Source organism: Numenius arquata, chromosome 3 (assembly GCF_964106895.1).
Source record: "Numenius arquata chromosome 3, bNumArq3.hap1.1, whole genome shotgun sequence".
In the NCBI taxonomy this organism is placed as follows: Eukaryota; Metazoa; Chordata; class Aves; order Charadriiformes; family Scolopacidae; genus Numenius; species Numenius arquata.
The window spans coordinates 68239330-68260210 of record NC_133578.1 but is presented as its reverse complement, the minus strand read 5'-3'; the positions used below and the strand labels follow the sequence as shown (position 1 = coordinate 68260210).

The window sequence follows — 20881 nt, the reverse complement described above, 5'->3', positions numbered from 1 at the left end:
TTTTCTGTAGCTTCCGTTCTTAGTTGTTAAAACACACCATTGAGTCGGGTATCCTGCTGTGATTTTGGTGTGTACTCCCCTCATGCATGCTCTAATAATTAATTAGCAGAATCTGGAAAGGGAAATAGCATTCACTGCAGCAGCAAACCACCTAGATCTGTATAAAAGAGGGCATTAAAGTACTTCCCTTAATGTACTGTATGTGTTTAGTGGAACAGACTTATTATTTTACACTTTTATAGATTTCATTGAATGAATTGCATGGAATGCTGTAATGGTTTGCAATGCAACATGATCTAAAACATTGCATTTTTAACCCAAGGGGACCAGCAGGTTTATTCTGTTTGCATGTGCTTTCCCCTAGACTCTGGCTGCCCTAACAAGAAATTCAATAAATCTGCTTCCAAACCATCTTGCACAAGCTTTGCATGTCCAGTCTGGGCCTGAGGAAATTAACAAGCGAATAGAGCACACCATCGACTTACGGAGTGGCGATAAATTGAGAAGAGAGCATATCAAGCCTTTTTCACTGATGTTTAAAGACTCCAGCCTGGAGCATAAGGTAGCTGGGTCTTGGTAGCTGCATTATTCGCAAGTCAAATTGTAATAAATGTCCACTGAAGTAGAGAAGCTGTAGGTTCTAGCTTGTGCTGTTTATTTTCTGGTTTTGCTTTTCTTTTTCATTTTGTTTCAATTTTCAGAAGTTGGGGCTGAGCTGGAGGTCATACGAGACAGTGTAATGATGCAGGTGTTATAATGCTGCAATAATTACATTTCATTGTTGGAAAATGCCTACGATGAGCAAACTCTGCTTCTGAAAACAACAGCCATTTGCCGGGTTTCGTTTGCTGTCTAGTACCAGCAGTTTTCTGTCCAGACGACAGGTTGCTTTGGCACAAACACTGATTGAGCCTATTAATAAACTGACACTCCTATTCAAAACATATATCTATTTTTATATAGATATGTTTCTTTCTTTTAGTCATAGTATTCATCTGATGTTCTCTAGGCAGCTGCTATGTTTATTTCAAGTCAAAACTAATTTGTCAACTCTTTGTTTTAAACATCCTTTTTTTTAACATCTGCTTCTAAGAGGTAAATATTGTTCACGTCTCTAATGCTTCTCAACAATAGTATGATCTCACTAATTTCTATTTCAGTCTACATGCAGATGTAAGTTATAAGTTACAAAAGATAAGGCAATGGGAGAATTTTCCTTGCAAACTGATGACATGGGGTGGGATTGCGCCAGATCTCAAATGATTTACTTGACTTGTATGCTATTAGAATGAAGCAACCACAGGTCTGTGATAGGATGTGTCTTAGACTGAAAAGAAAGAAAAATAATGGGGAATTTCAAGCATGGAGGCCCACTTCTCCATCATCACTTTAACCTCCACTGGAAAACGGACTTTTTTACTTGACTTATGGGAGACCAGTCCTCAGGTGGTATTAGTGGTGAGAACTTAACAGAAACCACTGGAAAAGAAAAATTCTGTTTGAAGTATATTTAAGCCCTTATTTCACAAACAATTCTGCAGAGGGAAAAAGAAAGGTTCATTTAAAAAAAAAAAAAAAAAAAAAGAAAAGATTCAATATCCCCAAGAGAATATTTATGACACTGAGACACAGGGTAGAATGCCCAAAACTGATTTTGCCACTACTGTTGCAACAGAAGATACGAAGATACTTCTTTCAGTGCAGTCATCATGCAAAGCTGATAGGGATGCAACGGAAGTGAAATCCAAGATTTCTGATATTCTGTGAATTACCTTTTAAAGGGCCAAAAGTCTTGAGTCATCTTTAATCTTTTCAAGGCACAAGGGCAAAAGATAAGGTAAAAAAGTCTAGACAAAATAGGGCTTAACCTAGAAGATAGGGGATCATATATGAGAATTCTTTGTGCAAAAGAGAAAACAGCCAAGTCACAAACAGCTTGCTGAATAAGCAAGCTACTCAATGGTTCACCTAGTCTTACATTACTATTTAATAAAAATGAGGCCTCAACATGGGCTGGAGTAAAGGAACACTGCCCAGAATCAGATCCTGTATAAACTTTCAGAATATAAACTTTCTTGTCTTTTTAGACTTCACAGTTAGCAGCCACATGGAAAATCTCTACAGAAGGGGTAGATTTTCATTTAAAAGCAGTTTAAGCAAGAGGGGGAAAAAACCCATCATAAAAAAAATCCATCATATTATATAGGCCAGATTTTAAATATCGATAATGTCTTGAATTGCATCTGGATGACAAAAAGTCTATTTAAAAGCAAATATTTTGAGCATTTTTGATACATTTTCTTCTCAGTATGACATTTGCAACACCAACATGTGCTGCAATGCTTAGGAAATAACATTTTCATTCAATATTGCCTTAAGTGCTAGTCCCAACCAGTAAGCACAGCCAATAGAAACACAAAATCTTTCCTGTAAAGCAGTCTAAATCTTCTTTCTATCCTCTAAATCAGGCTGGGTTTTAGCATTACACAGGCATAAAGTTTTAAAAAATATCAGCACTGTTTTACTCGCTCTGGTTCATCCACCTCCAACAGTTGGGTAGTTGCTGGCCAGCAACCTCCTTGCTTGTGTTCAGGGTGCTGGGACACCACAGGTGTGCACAGAGAAGGATTGGGAATGCACCAGGGTGCAAAGGGATGATGTGGATTAAGGAAAGGTGAATCACAGCATCTTCTTCATTATAGACAGGGGCAATGTCTTGTGGGACAATGTGGGAAATGTCCCTTTCCCTCCTTGTTTGCCTGTGCAGCAGCTACAGGTTTGTCCCAGTAGCCTTAGTGTTAAACCATAGTCTACACGCAGTCATGAAAAAAGTAGTGTGTGAACTTTTTTGCTACAGAAAGTAGCTGTTTCCTCCTTATTATCTTATATTATTATCACTTTCTCTCTTCTTCCTGCCCATTTAGGAAACAAAATAAAACAAACCCAGATTTAAATTGGATTCTCATAAAGCTATTTCAGAAACCTTTTCCCTCTGGTCTCCCCACCACTAACCTTTCAGTCCAGAATTATGCTTCCTTCTAGTCATTAACATTTTGCAACTGCTTACATGACCTTCTGCATCAGCATCTTGAGATGCTCCCTGCAGCGCTGCTGAGCAAGAAGACAGTGTATGTCTATGGACCTCCCATCTCACACTGCTGTTCTCATTTGCTGCCACTCACCTTCTGTTCAGACCAGGGGCAGCTTCAATTCAGAGCTAGCTCTCAACTAAAGTAGTTTCTGCTGTATAAAAGCTTGTGCCCTCATAATTAGCCATCGCACATTCAGGCAGCGCTGACATCTGCCTAATAGTTGTTTCTTTTATCTGTAAGTACTTCTCACCCCAGACTTTACAGTTATTCAGTAGGCAGAACAACCAGTACCCCTAGCTGAAATGCCGATCAAGAAGTGTTATGTTAACCTTGTTCAATAAGAATTGTGTTAATGCTCTGTACCTCAAACCACAGAGGAGTGAGTAACCATGTGAAAAATAAACTATATTTCTTCCTCCTGCATTAGTAACAGGACTTCTATGCCATGGGATCATAAATCTTTTGGGGTGACTTGAATAGGTCTGAAATATCATGCTGGACTTCTGTTTAAACAGTCTAGGCTGTTTCACTTTTTTTTTTTCATTGTAAAACAATGGCAGACATCAGATTTATGCTAGCAAGGTTTAAAAAGATAAAAATGAAAAATTTTATGGAATAAGCATGCACAAAACTATGATGGGAGCTAACACAGCTGGTTTACAATGGTTTAAATGACTGGTGTATCACAGCAGTTGAAGCCATGGGTACATCTTTCCACTCCCCTCTCTTCTCATTACTCTATGTCCTTCTTGATGACAGAGTAAATGTAGATTCTACAGCAAGCAGTAAAGGTTGCGTTAATGAATGTGTTATCTCTCTGAGGCAGTATGTATATCTCCACATGAATTCTGTTATGTTCCATCTTTCAGAGAATTTGAGCAGGATCCCCACCTGGTATATTTTATAGATTCCTTACCCAAATGGACTAGTCATTGCTAACCTGTATTTCACTCATTAGCACTTGATATCTCATTTTGAGATCATTCACTCTCAATTTTGCGAGAGGTTATTTTCACAAATAAGGTGTAGGCAGATCAAGCAAAAGATTACACAGGAGAGTACTTCTAATGGTAGCATACACTAATGGTTTCCAAATATATAATAGCTCATAAGAAAAATCTGATACTGCTTTAGATGATTTCCAATAATTAAAAGATATCATTATGATGCTCCACCTTAATAGCAGTGACTTGGAAACATCAGTACCATGTATTTTCATACATGATAAAGCATTGTAATAGGGCAGGAAATTTTACATGCTGGTAGGATTTTTGTTAAGGAAAGGTTCCAATGTAAAGATTTGTATAAAGATATTCTAAGTCTTCCTGCATATTTGTATTGGGATCATAAATCAGACTGGGCTTAGAGGTGAAGTGTCTACTTATTTCCTGTGAGGTGAGCACACTGAAAATACCAAAAGGGCTTTGAATTTCACAGTACAGATTTTCTACGATCAAATATTAGAATTAAATATCTGAGCTTCTGTTTCAGAATTTCTGATGGGTGAGATGAATAGAAATTAAATGGGTAGGAAACAAGTTTTGCCCTTCTTGCATGCTGTATCCTTGCAAACATGAGCCTCACCTCTTTCCTTCAACCCGGAAACATCCACTGGCAAGAAGGCCTGTAAGAAACGCTTGGCAAACTCTGGGCATGTTCAGCATCTTCTTTTCTGTCATTGGTCAAAAACTGGATCTGTGTCTACTCTTTGGTCTTCTCAGGAGTTCATGCATCTCTTTTTCTTCCTTGGCCTTCCTGATACATCTTCTGTCCCTCCCCTGTACTGCAGAAGCTTTTCCAATGGCACAAACACCATTTCTCTGAAGAAAAAAAAACCATGGTCTCCCTTTTTATCCACAAGGTCCTATCTGAGTCAATGAGTAGAAGTGAGAATAAGACGAAAAACCTTCCTCCCCAGTGCACAAACACTTTCTCTAGGTGAACATGTAAAGCCAGTACTCCCCTTTCAAAGAGTCCTAGGAAAAGAGAGGAGACATGGTGAACAAGCAGCATGACTTGGCAGAGGAATGTTGCAGCTAAGGTTTTCATTGCAGAGTAGGTCACATCACGATTCTTCCTACCACTCTACGTGGCTGTAGCTGGCTACATGCCTCCCCATACTTATGGAAGTGCCTTGAGGCTTAGTCTATCCTTCAGTTACTTCTCCAAGTCATTAAGGGGGAGATTTCTACAGAAGTGCTGCATTTATCATTGGTGTTTGTGCTGCCTTAGAGATGCTAACAATTTCTCATCACGACATTGTTACTGATTAGACCACAGCATTCATCCTTTTGACATAATGCTCGACACAGCAGGCAATTCCATGTTTGTGTTTCATTCAATTAGTTTTCTATAATTTCCCTAAGGAACAGTTATGGGATTTCATGTTACGTTTTAAGGAACATACCTACCATTCTTTTCCCTTTGGTTCTTTTTGTGTTGAAAAAAAAAAAACCAACAAACAAAACCCAACCAAAAAACAAAAACAAAACCCCTGGTCTATTATTTAAGCAGACTGATGCAATTCTGTTTTCCTGCACGTGAAATCAGGGTCAGTGCCTCTGTGCTTCCACCAGCAAAATGGAGTTGCCTGTGAGCACCACCGAAAATCACGTCAAAGCGATATTGCTTCTGCCAGCAGCAGACACAGGATATAATCACAGCAGAGGAGGAGCCAAAATGAGGGACACCAACAAATAAACCTCCTCTCTTACTCATAACAAACGGGAGCAGGGAAGAGAGAAGCCTTTTCCCCAATTCAGGAGCTTAAGACTGCTTTGACCAGATGCTTATAACTGAGATGAAGTCTCTACTGAAGGTACATGTAGTGAATACAGTCTAAGTCTAGATAGGAACTTCCTTCAAGAGCAGATTAGCTATAAAATGCAGTTCATGGTTGGGCTTTCTCAATGTATGTTCCTGATACGTTTCTTAATCAGTTTTAATTTTTTTCAATTATAATGCTCTCTAGGCATTTATATCTGCAGTTCGTCTTATTTCCAAATTGCTGGAGAAAGATTCTGATATCTGATATCTCTTTTTCTCTGATTTCCTTTTGTTCTTCACATGTAACTCTTAGCACCTTCAAAGTTGCAAGAGATTAAATAAAATGGAGTTATTGTTCAGAGGAGGAAAAATGATCAGGACCAGAATCTGTGGGATTTTTTACTAGGTGAAGAAAATTTAGTGGCAACAGTATAGGACAAAGAGATTTACAAAAATATGGCTATGGACCAATATTCATCTGCTGTAAACAATTGGAGTTTAACTGAATTACCAATGATAAATACCAGCTGAGGACTTGGGTAACATTTCCACTTTAACTGATCCACCATGATTCACCAACGTATCTGTTACTCCTTTTCTTGAAAATCCCATAAAAGGGGAAACCGTTAGCAATACCAGTGGTTTGATATGCCAGAGAAAAATACTTTTGCAATAAATCATAATAATAATACACCTCAAATGGTCTTTTACATAATACCTTAATTTTCTCCTTGGAGAATACCCATATTACCAAGTTTCTGTACAGTCTCTGGATAAGTTAGGATACAGAGATCAAGATCCACATCCCAAATAATCACAGAATGTCTGAAACTACATACTTTTCTTAAAAAAAAAAAAAAAAAAAAAAGAAAACAGAATGGCTTCAATTTGGAAAGCATGGAGAATCACAGCTGACTTCAGTGTTTGTCTTCAGGTGAGGAAACCCATGGTTCCTCTGGTTAAGCAATGAAGCATTCAGTATTCTACTCAGCAGCACAAGCCCCTAGTATCTACCTGAGGGCTTTTAAAACAAATAATTACAGAGTTTTGCTCTCTTGGATAAAGTATTTTACCAACTTATTAATGATTTATTTGCTGTGTTTCATTTTTAAAAACAAATTCAATTTTATCGATTTATTAGCTCTTCCTGGTATTTTCCCCAAAGTCTCCTATATGCATCAGTCTTTATTAAACTACTGCATGGGTTAACATCTAATTTACTCTTCTGGTTTGTTTTATTCTAGTATTCTCAAATGCGGGATGAAGTATTCAAATCAAACTTGGTGTGCGCATTTATTGTTCTTGTATTTATCACCGCTATCCAAAGCTTACTTCCTTCTTCCAGGTAAATACAGAAATATGTCTCTCTATATCTGAAGGTGTTCTGGGGGGAACAGCGCGATAACATTTCTAGGATCGATGTGGAATGAACCAGTAAAATCTGCTTGTTCCCCAAAAGTGTTTGTAAATATTTTTCCCTTTTTTTTTTCCCAATATTAACTACTTTTGTATCACATTATCTGCAGCTAAATGTTTTCACAAAAACAGCAGAATCTCCTGACATTAGGTTGTTATGTTTTTAAGCAGAACCCCCACTGAGATAAGTGGAAATTTTGGGTTACAAAAGTTTGACAGGGTAAGGGCTGCTGCTTCCAGTGCTTCAGTAAAACGTGATCCAGATTTTTAACAGTGTCACTTTGCGAAGTGACTGGTAATCACCTTGGGAATCAGTGATTGTTTTGGTTTTGTTTCTTACATGCTACCTAGGAAAATTGTACTGTTGCGCTTTGTTGCTGACGATATGTATTACCCAGCTGGGGAAAGCAATCTTGTGCCATTAAGAAAAAGCAAGGAGATGATCTGGTAGATCTTTCTCACTTCTGCTTTTATCTGGGGCTGACCAAGCAGCAACTACCTGCTAAGGTGACAAAAATGTGACATAGCTGAGACTTCTGTGTCCACAATTTTCACGCAAACTCACCAATTGGCATTTTTGTCTACTACTTAATAATGAGAACACAAGAGTGTGTGGAAGGACTAACATCAGTTTTCTAACATCATAACAGAGCCAGCAGAATATGACTGCCACTAAAACATGCCCCTGCTCCCATTTGGCCTCTGGCAGAGCAAATGCTACAAAAGAACTGCCCAGATGAAAATGATTCTCTAACTAACAAACTGTAATTCACACTCCTCGTGGTAACTTTCCCCTTTCCTAACAACACATTTAAGTGGTTTTCAATGCATGCTTCAGACCTTTGTTGAACAAGGATGGCATTTTATATTTGCTTAAATATTTGAATATTTTTCTAAGCTGAATGTTTTGGGGATTTCTGGGAATTCAGTGAAAGAAAACATTATTTAAATCATCATAAAACATATCTTACTAAGGATCTTCAGGGAGTTTCCTGGATAGGTTGCCTTAGTCTGTGTGTTAAAGGGAATCATCTTTCCATTATTGCATCTACTGCGTACGGGAGTTTCAGAATTTTATCTCAGTTTATATCTCTCTCACACAGGATAAATATATGATCCATTCATACTTTTCCCTGACAGGGCAGGCACATCACTGAATTTAAAAATCTTTGCAATAGTTTTTATTCTTTGAAATATTGAGTTGGGGAAATTGCTCTAAGTGACATAAATTAATGCCATATTTCTGCTGTAATTATACTCTATGAAGCCATTACGTTACATTGCCAACCTTGCAGTGATTCATCTTCTCCATCTGAGAGGCCTGGGAGTTTGATTCATTTCCTGCAATGAACTTTCTATATGCTCACACGGGCAATAGATCATACTAGAGTAGACTGATCAACTACTCTTATTTCTGTCAGTTTTACACTGGGTTATTCTTGTGAGGGAAGAAAAATAGATTTCAAACTGTTGTTCATTTAAACATCTGCATCTTCTGTTTTACATAAGTCTTCCTTCTGGCTCAACTCTTGATTTGCGACTGTACCGAGAAAGAGGGAAGGCAAAAGCACCAAACTTCACTTGACCTTAACGGTAATGGAACCCCTAGAAAGAAAAGGATTTGGTTTTGAATCTCTTCTTGAATGAAGAGGGGATCCAACCCAGGAGTCCCAGTTCTGGGAGAAGTTCACAGAATCATAGAATGGTTTGTGTTGGAAGGGACCTTAAAGAACATGTAGTTCCAAACCCCCTGGCATGAACAGGGACACCTCCCACTAGACCAAGTTGCTCAAAGACCCATCCAGCCTGGCCTTGAATGCTTCCAGAGATGGGGCATCTGCACCTTCTCTGGGCAACCTGTTCCAGTGTCTCAACACCCTCACAGTAAAGAATTTCTTCCTGATATCTAGTCTAAATTTACCCTCTTTCAGTTTAAAACCCTTCCCCCTCATCCTATCGCTCTACTCCCTGATAAAGTATCCCTCCCCATCTCTCCTGTAGGCCCCCTTTAGGTATTGGAAGGCTTCTATAAGTTCTCCCCCAAGCCTTCTCTTCTCCAGGCCGAACAGCCCCAACTCTCAGCCTGTCACGGACAGAAGAGAATGGCTATTTGTCCCTACCCCTCTAACCTTGGCTGTGTCTTCTGCTGTACTTGATCCTATCAGCATGCTGCCAATAAAATCTTAGCACAGATTCTGGATTGATCCTCTAGGAGGTCATAGGTATGCAGACTTCAGTTTTGTTTTTATCTCAAGCTGGCTTAGACAAGAGACAAACACATCAATGTTCAACCAAACAGCTACAGTGGAAGAATTTTTGTTGTCTATATATTTATTATGAACAAATACAAGACCATGGTTTGTCAGGCACCTACGCTGGTTATGTTGCATTTTGGATTGAAATCCCAAACTTAGGTCCCTAGACGCTCTCTTTATAGCACCTTAATTCAGTAGCACTGCGTCTTACATGTAGAGTTTGGCAGTCCAAAATAACAGCTCATGTTTAGTGTCCTCAGGTCTGACATCTTGAAGCTTGACCCCAATCTTTTTGAAAGCCTCAATTTGGTTTCATTTAGAGCTGGGTCAGGCTAGGTCTGCAGAATTGGTAGGCTACATCTGCATATAGAGACTGTCTATATTTATCTGAGATATAGATAGAAGCTATCAGTTCCAAAGAGGATCTCAGTCGTTTGGCTTTGGAAAGCAAGAAGGCTACTGCAGAATATTGCACTTGGAAGTGCAGAAGTTTCCCTGGAGCACAATGATAGTCCACTTTTCAAAGCTTTTTTTCTGTGAGACATTATGATTAAATCACTGCAGTGTACTGGCACTTATACAACTACGTTACTAGAAATTTTAATTACTTAATTCAAAGCCTCAAGTTTAATCATTTGCCTGATAGCAAAAAGGCAAGGGAAAGTAGAGTGAAGAGGGGAGAGGTTTGCAGGAGCAGTGGAGTTACCTCTAATTTGCATGCATTTGATTTCTGGTAAAAGAGACACAGAAGGGCAATGACTGGCACAAATGGGAACAAAAAGCTTGACTTGTGAAGTGCTGAGTGCTTTCTTCTCAGCAAAGTAAAATAATTTACCACATTTCCCAACCACATTAGTTACTTGATTGACTTCAGGTCCCAGATTTAAGCAAGAAAAAGGCATAAATTTAGAAAAATATAATGAAAGTTAGACTAGAAGAAATTATGGATTTTAACGGTCTATTCGAAGGAATTGAACCGGCTATTCTGTGTATGCACTTAGCAATACTTGATTAAGGATCACATTTGTAAGAACAAAGTTTATAGGGTATGACAAACAACGTGTTTTATTTAAACATTTTTGGATCATGGAAAACATTTTCATATGCTGTGTATTTTAAAGGACTTCCATGAAAGGAGTAGATCAGTTCTTTTACTCTTTTAGAAACCAATGAGATTCTTAGTTAAGGATGGCCCACTAGTAATTAAAATGAGGGGAATCTTGTATTTCCATAATTATTATATCCTGACTTACTCCAGAAAACAGGCTGCATTATTGTACACACTTTAGAGTCTATGATCCTCAAAATAGTATGAGTTTAAGACACCTGTGTTGGGCTGTATACAAAATAACACTCTACTAAACTGCCCCCAAACTAGTCTGCTAGAGTGGGAACCAGCTCATACGTAAGTGGCATCAAGATCCTAGAGACTGAATAGATTTGCTCTGAAAGAAACTTAAGGGACAACTGAGTCCCACAAGAAAGGACATTCCTGCCACTCGTACTCTATACAGACAAAAGGCACTGGGCAATGATTTCCCCAGCTTGTTTCTTCAATACAGTTTCTCAGCAAGAAACCATGTGAAACAATGGCAGAGCTAGGGATCCTGAACAGATCTTTGTTTTCTCTGGGTTTTTTTCCTAGTCTATTCGTCTCAGATTTATGACAACTGATTTTTCCTAGTCTTAACTGTTTACACATTTATTTTTATTAGCAGTGGTATTGTGTTGAGGTTTAATGCTGTGTTCTCTTTTTTTTTTATTTCCCAGGGTGATACCAATGGTCATCCAGTTTTCTATTCTGATTATGCTGCACTCCGCTCTTGTACTAATCACTACAGCAGAGGATTACAAATGTTTACCCTTAATGCTCCGGAAAACCTGCTGCTGGATTAATGAGACCTACCTGGCCAGAAATGTCATTATATTTGCATCCATTCTGATTAATTTTCTTGGAGCCATCATCAATATTGTAAGCTTATAGGGAACCAGGGAATATTATACAGGAAAAGAAGATTTATGAATTATTAAGCTTGCTACAGGACTTGCTAACCAATGCGCTTATAAGCCAGCTATGATTTAAATATAAAAGGCAAAGTGCCACAGCTTCAGGAAATTCAAGCTGTTGCTTAAACTATGTATTTCTGAAATATCTAATTAATTCTCCCTCATGAATATGATCTATTTTTAAAACCTTTTTGCTACTTTCTGGTCAATATATCTACCCTTTGAGGACCATTTGTAATTTTCTGACATCTTGATATACTTTCTTAAAGACTGTCAATTCAAGTAATGCTTATAGATATTAAATTCCTCATCTCAGTTCTCCCATCAATTAAACTACTAAGAAAATGAAAAGTGATAACAAACCCAGAAAATACCTTCAAAGAAAGGATGGAGCAGGTAACCACAGCATGTAAAAGCTGAGCCAGTAACCACAGCATGCAAAAAGAAGTTAAAAAGCATAAATTCTAAACATATCTTGCCTTGCTTATTGAGAAATTTGACAAGACCCTTTGGCCTGGATTCACCTTAGCTGTAGTGCCAAACTATGGACGTAGTCACTCTCAGCTTGCTTTATAGTCAGTGCATAAAAACAGGCATCCCCAAAGATTTCTTTCGATCATACTGGTCTCAATAAAGAGATTTTTCTCTCTCTCCACTGCCCGCACAGGGAGTTTAGTCTGATTTGGCTCCTAATTGACACATCTCCACTAAGACTCTAAAATGTGACAAATCTAGACCAAACTTTATCATCATATCTGTGAGGAAAGGCATGTACTAAGCTTTACTTAGTAGCTGTGATTAAATAAAAATATTGGTAGTTGAATGCTGTGGGCCTAGCTCTATACTGTATCACAGGATAAAAGAGTGGGGTCTTGTATGCAAATGCAATGAGCTCTGATTATTTGGGTGTCTTCAGAAATATGAGACAGCTTTGCATTAATTAGGTGGATTATCATGTCACACAACCTGGCAGGTGTTGAAGCCTGAGCCAAGAAGAAGGTAAATATCCCACTGATAGACTAAAAGTAACATTTTCATCACTCTCTGCTCTTGTAGGGCACCTTTTGATAACAGTTCTTTTCATCTGAACTCTAGTCTTTGTAAATATTTATTTCCTTCTAGATAAGACCAGGAAAAGATTTAGTGACAGTAATAACAATAGCAATTATAACAACACAATAGCAACAATAATTATCCTGTAATAATTAATAATAATTATGATTATAGCATTGGAGTCAGTATGCTGAAATCTGATACTTTAAGAGTTTGCCTCGTCTTTTGCTAACAGATATGAAATTTTATTAGGTTCTATTGCTGTCATTCTTTCATGACTGAATTCAGGTTGCCAATATGCAAGGACTCAGCATCTGCCTGGGTTTTTTAGTGATACCACGCAGTCACTGATAGGAGAATTAGTTGGAGAAAGAAGAATGTAGCTACTGATTGCTATCCTTACAGAGAAAATACAATACGGTAAATGACAGGAAGTTCAATAAGGCTGAAAACTTCCTGAAGATAAGGACAGTGGTACATTACAGTACATATCACTAAGGAGTGTTGTAGAATTTAAGAGTTTTTTAAATCATGTTTGACAAATACCTGTCAGGAAAGATTTTGGTAGAATTAATCTTGTTTTTGAAACAAGATGATCTCTAATGGGGTATCCATACCCAATTTGCTATGGATATGATGATAACAAGATTTTCCTCTGACACTGTGGATTATTTTTTGATTGTGTCCACTGCAATCTTGTGGAATGGCTAATCCAAAAGAAGTCAAAGGAGACGTAATTCTCTTTACTGTCTTACCAGTGGGTTTCTATAAAGCAGTAAACAGTTATATTTATTGTCATACATTTAGAAAGGCAATGACTTGCGTCACCGAGTCCTGACCTCTACAGGAAATCACAACATTCATATAACCTCATTAGTTCATATGTCAAAATTCTGCCATAATAATAGCTTGCTCAGGAGGGATCTGCATGTGTTTAAGAGCAGGTAACACAGCTCAGCCTCGCAGCTACATGCATCCACTGAGTTCAAATGCTCCCAGCTGGAGGGGACTAAGACTCCGATGCTTTCTAATATGAGCTAAGAGCCATAAGGCTTTGGCTTCAGCAGGGGGGCAAATGAGTCTTGTGGTTCTTTACATCAAGTACATTCTTATAAAATTAGAATAAAGTTTCTGATCCTGAAGGTCATTTAAAAAGATACCCAGAGTGGTTCTCCCAGCACTGTGCCATGCAGAGAGGCACTGTACACCTCATAAACTTTAAGAAGGTACAACTAACTAACTCTCTGTTGTCACAGAGGACTGCACAGACAACTTAGATAATGTTGCTGCATTGCAGAGATGACTGAATTGCTGAAAGAACAAACAAGAGAGTTCCGAGTTCAAAATTCATTAGAATTTAATTATAAGAAATTGGGCCTCATTAAACAAACTATCTTGGTTGGAAAGAAAATCAGGGGAACTAGCTTATACATACCAGGTTGATGAAATGACTTAGTATAAACATCCAGATTGGATTAATACATGTAACAGGAGACTCCATCTGCTTTAACTGTCAAAATATGAAACAATTAATGATTTTTTTTCCTGTGTTCTAAGAGCATGATGTATTGCGACTCAACACTGTTGTTTTGTTTATATTTAATACAACTGGTTTGAAATACCATTAAAATGAATTCAGGTCATAACAGCAAAAGGCAGTATTACATTCTCAAAACCTTTGTATCATGAATTAATTTTCATTCCCTTGTATCCTAAGCATCACAGTTGCAGTTCTGGGACCACATTATGTTTTGGCACAAGACAATCCTGAATGATGCCATGGGATTTTGTCCCTCATCTAAAAGAACGACACTGTCCATAGCAACGTAGCAGAAAAAAATTGTTTGTAAAGAAAGTGCATACATGCAATCTTATTTTATGCTCCAAATTTAATGATTTTCTCTGCAGCTTATAGTTAAGTATAAGCTTTTTGATGGGATAATTCTTAATAGTCCAACATTGGTCCTCCGAAACTCCCGAAGAAGCTCATCTTTCCCCTTTGGAAAGAAGAAAGCATAGGAAGGCTACTCAGATGCTGAATGTTTGCAGCATGAATAGCTCCTCCCTTTCCATTTCATCTCCACAGTATGTCTTCTTACTGTCTATTTAGTCCTTGGTGCCAGTTAGGGAGTCGGCACGGAGAGCAGCAGGTCAGACAGTTCCACCACTGAACCCAGCCAGCCAGCCACACGAGCACGTAGTCACTGGTGCACACAATATAGCCCTGATTTTGTTTTCTTCCTTCACAGCTATGGTGTGATTTTGACAAACCAGTAGCCCTGAAGAACCAGACGTTCAATTCATCTGCATCTTTTACAGACATCTGTTCCTATCCTGAGGTATTTCTGAGGGTGCTTTTGAATCTAGGGCATGGAGCCACAAAGGTTACATGGCAACCACTACCTGGAATCAATGACCTGTGTACTGGTGGTGGAGTCAGTTGCTTCAATGACACTGTGAAGCTGAACCTTTGCATCTATCCATATGCTGATAGAAAAAGCAGAGGCGGGTTACAGAAGGAATTCATCTTATGGTTTAATGCGGCATTGCAACCAAGTTTCAACCTTTGAACATCACACAGAACCTTTATGCTGGAAATACATCCAGCAATGATTCAATGAACCAAGTGCAATAAAACACGCTATTTTATTTGTATGAAACTAATGGAGACGAATACTTCTTACATAGCAAAACCAGCAGTCCTTCTGCTGTAGTTATTTTAAATTTGCATTTGGAGTTAAAAAAGTCCTCTCTATGATGAGCAAGTAGGCAAGAAAATCAATGGGTTGGTTGTGTGTAGATAAAAGAAATATGTTGCTTAGAAAGTCATATGGCAGTGTCATGATACTGCCAGCAGTATGCCGCAAACTGCAGGGATGCAGACCTTTTCTACAGAGGAACTGTACTAAAGAAAAACTGTATTCAGAAAAATGAATGCTATCTCTCCTAAAGCTGTATGATAGGAGTTAATTTAAACTACATTTGGACTGTGGGTGTTGATGTTGCTATTTTAAATCTGAACAGCTCATGGCCATGATTGTCTCTCTATATCCAGTATCAGCTGCATGGATTGCATTTGACAGATGACTAATCATTCAGAAAAATGGGACAATGAAGAGATTAGAAAATGAGATATGAACAAAACTTCTAGGCATCACGTTTTAAGAGAGTAATGTAACTAAGCTAGATTGGCAATATTAAAAAAAAAGTAAAATAGAAAAACACCCAAACCTGTGGCTTTATCTTCCCTTTGAGTTGCATGGGAAAAGGGTTAAAGCAGGAATATGATTCTCCCACCCCGATTAATGTGGGTCTTGTGGAAGTTCAGAATCTAAAGGAATACAAATTATAGAATCATAGAATGGTTAGAGTTGGAAGGGACCTTAAAGATCATCTAGTTACAACCCCCCTGCCATGGGCAGGGACACCGCCCACTAGACCAGGTTGCTCAAAGACCCATCTGGCCTGGTCTTGAACACCTTCAGGGATGGGGCATCTGCAACTTCTCTGGGCAACCTGTTCCAGCGTCTCACCACCCTCACAGCAAAGAATGTTCTCTCAGTTGACGTTTCATTAGAAAGCTACATCTCTCACTTTCCTCTTTTCACTATACAGGATGCCCTTTCCCTTCTAATACAATGAAAATGCCATAAAGGCTTAGAGGAGGATTTCTGCTAATGTGGAGGTGCCATGCAAAATAGAGAATTTTTAATTTCACACTCCATTTTAGCAAAAACCTTATTTTTCAAATGCCTTGTACCCTAAGAAGACTTAGCTTAGCACTGAAATCCAGAGCAATTTTTTTTATAATTCTGATCACTTGATCATTTATGTAGATATTTATATGAAGTGAATATGTAGTCACTGATCACCATAAATAACCACTGCTGTTTTCTGTTCAGTATTTTGTCTTCACTGGTGTGCTGGCAATGGTGACTTGTGCAGTCTTTCTTCGTCTCAACTCTGTCCTGAAGCTGGCAGTACTTCTCATCATGATTGCGATCTATTCTCTGCTGACTGAGACCATTTATGCTTCCCTTTTTCTGCAATATGACAACTTTAACCACAACGGAGAGTAAGTGTTCACAGCCCCCTTTAGGAACTGCTTTTTAATAAGGTAATGGGTCAAGCCTTGCCAGAGTATATGTATATTGGATAGCACCATAGTGAAGTATGGAATGATGGTTGCAAGAGGCAGTGACTTATCCAAAAAGATTTATAACGTGATTCTTTCTCAAGATTTTTATTTAAATCTTCATTTCATGAGCACATTTAAATATTGAACAAGGTTTGTCCTTTATGTCTCCCATAGTCTGTCCATGTTGATAAAGATATGCATTATAGTGCATATACATTGGTTGCTTCTATTCGTGAAAACTCAATATACTGATTGAAATTCTTACCTCGATTTAAGAAAACAGGAGCAAATGACTTTTTAGGGTCAGGGGTTTAACTGTATAAATTTCAAACTATAACATGTAGTTATGAAAGACAGGAAGAATACAGGGATGATCCCGTTTCGTAGGAGAGCATTTGAAGGACAGACTCCTCCCAGGCTTCCTTTCCAGGAAGAGGAATTGAAGAGGAGGACAGAAGAACCACAGTAATCTACAAAGTCAGAAGTGCATGAAGTGTTGCATAACCAAATCTAGAGCAGAAATTATTTAGCTCATTCAGAAAAACACGTCTTCAGTCTTTGATACTTGAGCAATTCAGTATTGCAGTTGCTTGTGGTTGTAAGTGCATGACAGATGAAGATCCTCAGAATGACAAAAAAGCATGGATTTGCAGTACAATTAGTTCTAACAACAGCCACATCTTTACACGCAGTAAGGCTCTGCAGGCATATCTTTCCTTGCTAGCTTCCTATAGTAGGAAGGTACTAAAGATTTGGGATGAAATTCCTTCTCCAGTGCTAGTTATGCTGCTACAGACTAACGATATGACATATAGCGTATTCACAGAAGAGCCCAGTAAATATGACAAATGGCAGTAAGCGATATGTTGGCTAAGTAACTAGAAGTAGAAATCATGACTATTGTCTTAAATTTTTGTTACTAATCAAGCATGGCAAAGAAAGATTCTCCCTTGACCAAAAAACTTAGAGAATTCAGAGTAGTTTCTATTCCCTGCATCAACAAAACTCTCCAGTGACTTCTATCACAGAAGAGTAACAAAGAGCCAGGAACACCCTCCAGAGTAGCCAACAGCCTGGAAAATAGAGAACTCGGGTGAGATGCTCCACATTCAGGACAAGGACCTCTGACATTAGGTAGCATAAGGTTCAAGGCTGTGTTCCCAGAAACTTACCTATCCACTTAGCTATACCAATTAGTTGAATGAAAGGTTTTGCAACTCCCTAGGAAACTCATCTACCTCATATATCTGTGGCTATAGCTACATTAACACAATATGCATTGACAGATAAGTTAATAACTAGGACCTTTGAGGCTGTTGCCCTTAGCCAGTATTCAAGGGATCCTTCTGGAATGAAATCTTCAGGAGGTTGTATTTCAGACAGCTTCAAAATGGGAAACAATTGAATTCCAAAATATTTGCAGATGACAAAGATGTTTCCTGCCTGTCTTTTGCTCCATACTGATGACTCATCCCATAGTAGCACATTTCCTCACAGAGAACTCTTCATTAGGCCCACAAACTCAGTTCAGTTAGCTCTCTCACAAGAAAGTTTCCTTTTGGTTTAGTCTCCATAAAGCTCTGCTCTTTCTCTCTCTAATTCCTCTGTCATAGTAGTCCAACTCTGACATGTATCACTTGACAGTTCTTGCAAAATTACTACAGAAAATGGATTCCAAGTCTGGACTTAGCTTTATTTTAGATCTCAAGTAGACAGAAGTGTCCTAAAGTCTCTTCTGACTTCTGCTTCGTTTGCTCCTTTATTAACTTTTTTTTGCATCTTCAAGCTTTAAGCACTTCTTAACCATTTCCTCACTTTTCCTCATCTCCCTTCAACAAAATAATTGCCAAGTATCCGGGTTTGATCCACTTCCAAATTTAGTTCTTTTTCCCTTTTGTTTTACTATAGGATTGGTTCTACCAGTTCCCCAACCCTCTTCATTTATGTCTTTTCCTCTGGCAAACGTGCCTTTTTAAAACCCCCTCATATTACAGAGATACTCACTTTCTTCAGTTTTGTCATCTTTCCACAGAACTGTAGTTTCTCCTCAGAACTGAAACCCCCTTTAACTGCTCTGGACCTCTTTCACCTTATTTCCTCACACTTTCTTCATGCTTCACACACAGCATCTCAGTGATTCCATACAGCAGATTCCATACAGCCAGTGTCTTCTTGGCTCATCATCTTAGCTTTCCTACTGTCTGCAAGTTTCCTTTACTTCCCCTGTCATAAGCAGACACTTGTTCTCTGCTCTCCCCTCAGTAAACCCAGTCCTAATTACTGTTTGTCGTTTGTTTGATTCCCCTTTGATCCATGCCTCCTTCCTTAACTCATCTGTCATCTTCTCCAAACCTTTCTCACAATATGGGGATGTTTAACTTTCAGCACCTGCCTTTGGGTCCATCTTTTCTCTCTAGGCCCATTCACTGAGCTTTGACTTTCACAAGCTGCAAATTTCTCTTTCCCAGCTCCAGTCTCAACATTTCCCATCCAGATCCCAGCTCCTGTACTCCACAGGGGCTGTGGTGTTCATGGTTGTTAACCAAGCTCTCATGAAAACAGAACAACTGACGCACAGCTTGCATATCACATTTGAAAGAGAAAGATCATTACCTTCTGTGTACCTACTGTAGGCTACAGTTTAGTTATTTAATACATCTGACTTCAAACAGTGAGCACTTTAATTACACTCCTCTTCTCTTGAATGAATTATTGCTAAGTCAAATTTTCAAATGCAGGATATTTTTTAAAGAACAACAAAAAGCACCAGGATGCACCATGAAATGAAACTTCTGAATAATTACAACACTTACAAATCAATAACTGTATTTTACTTTGGATTTTTTTTTCCAGCACAGACTTCCTGGGTACAAAGGAGGCATCTTTACTACTGATGGCAATGTTCCTTTTAGCCGTATTTTATCATGGTCAACAGGTAATGCAAACATTCACTTTAACCATTCCCTATATCACTTGCAATTGCATGATGTGACAATAATTACTTTCAAAATACCAACTGCCTTTTTATCCACTTGAGCATATGACCTTTAACAATTTAATAAACCATATGCAGAATCTCATTAAAGAGAGCCCACATCTGACACTGCCTAGCATTCTTAAAGAACATGTGCAATATTATATTCAGCAATACACAGACTATATTGCATTTTCTAATAGAAATTGAAGGAACAAACATGACTTCATTTATCTTAGGTACATGTACAATTCCATCCAAGTGGCATCTTATTGCTTCAGTGCACTTGAGTAGGCATAAACCAAATGAAGAAAGGGAATAACAAACAATAAATAATAAAAGTCCCATGAAATAGCTTAGTACGTTCATAGAGGAAAAACACCAGGTTTGAGGAAACAAGGAAAATTTGTGGTTAAGCATCAAACCTAACTTTTTTGGGTCATGGACCACTTGCAAGAATTTTCATGTGAGTCTAGATCATAACCAGGATTTAGGGGCCTCAGAGCTTTAGGACTGATATCCTTGAGGAGCAACTGAGAAACTGGGTGTTTCAAGAATCCATACACAGTGACCAGGGAGAGTGAAGTACGACAAATTAAGATTTAAAACAACAAATGCATTGAGTAAAAGCCACCTAAAGCAGGTTGCTTTCTCCAGTGCTTCTGGCTGGCAGCCTCTAGGCTGCTGCAAGTCAAACATGCTGACTTCAGGCAGTTTTTGTTCATATAAAGGCAAATGGGACCACTGCATTAAAGGAAGCAGCAACCACAATTGCCTTTAGACATTGTCCTGCATGTTCAGCTTCCTTAAAAATTTTCCCTTAAAGAGCATTAGGCTGATTAATACCACCATTTCTCAATCCTAATTTGAGTGAGGCAATAAGAGAGGAATGTTGCTGTCATGAATATCACAACATTATACACTTTATTACAATATTACCATAACTTTGTAAGTTGTGCAGGTACCTACAGGCCTTCCATAGGAGCACAAAAAGGAGGAAAGACCTAAATATTCTAGTAATTTTCTTCCTTTTTATCTTCTTTTTGAGGAAATAAGGAATGAGTGAGTAGGGGAAGCAAGGGATAAAATGTGCTTTGTGCCTAGATTTAAGTTTGACAGAAAACAACGAACTTCGATATATCTTTATCAAAACATAAAGCCCATTTAGAAAAAAAAAGCA

General features: G+C 38.3%; 1 protein-coding gene across 1 annotated transcript in view; it reads left to right on the top strand.

Annotated features, from left to right (window-relative positions):
• The window catches only part of ADCY8 (adenylate cyclase 8), a 126706-nt gene that overhangs the window by 84464 nt on the left and 21361 nt on the right, over positions 1–20881 (top strand). The window contains 6 exon segments of the mRNA XM_074146034.1: positions 365–562; positions 7103–7203; positions 11300–11501; positions 14839–14928; positions 16492–16670; positions 19581–19662. Coding sequence (XP_074002135.1) covers positions 365–562; positions 7103–7203; positions 11300–11501; positions 14839–14928; positions 16492–16670; positions 19581–19662 — 852 coding nt within the window.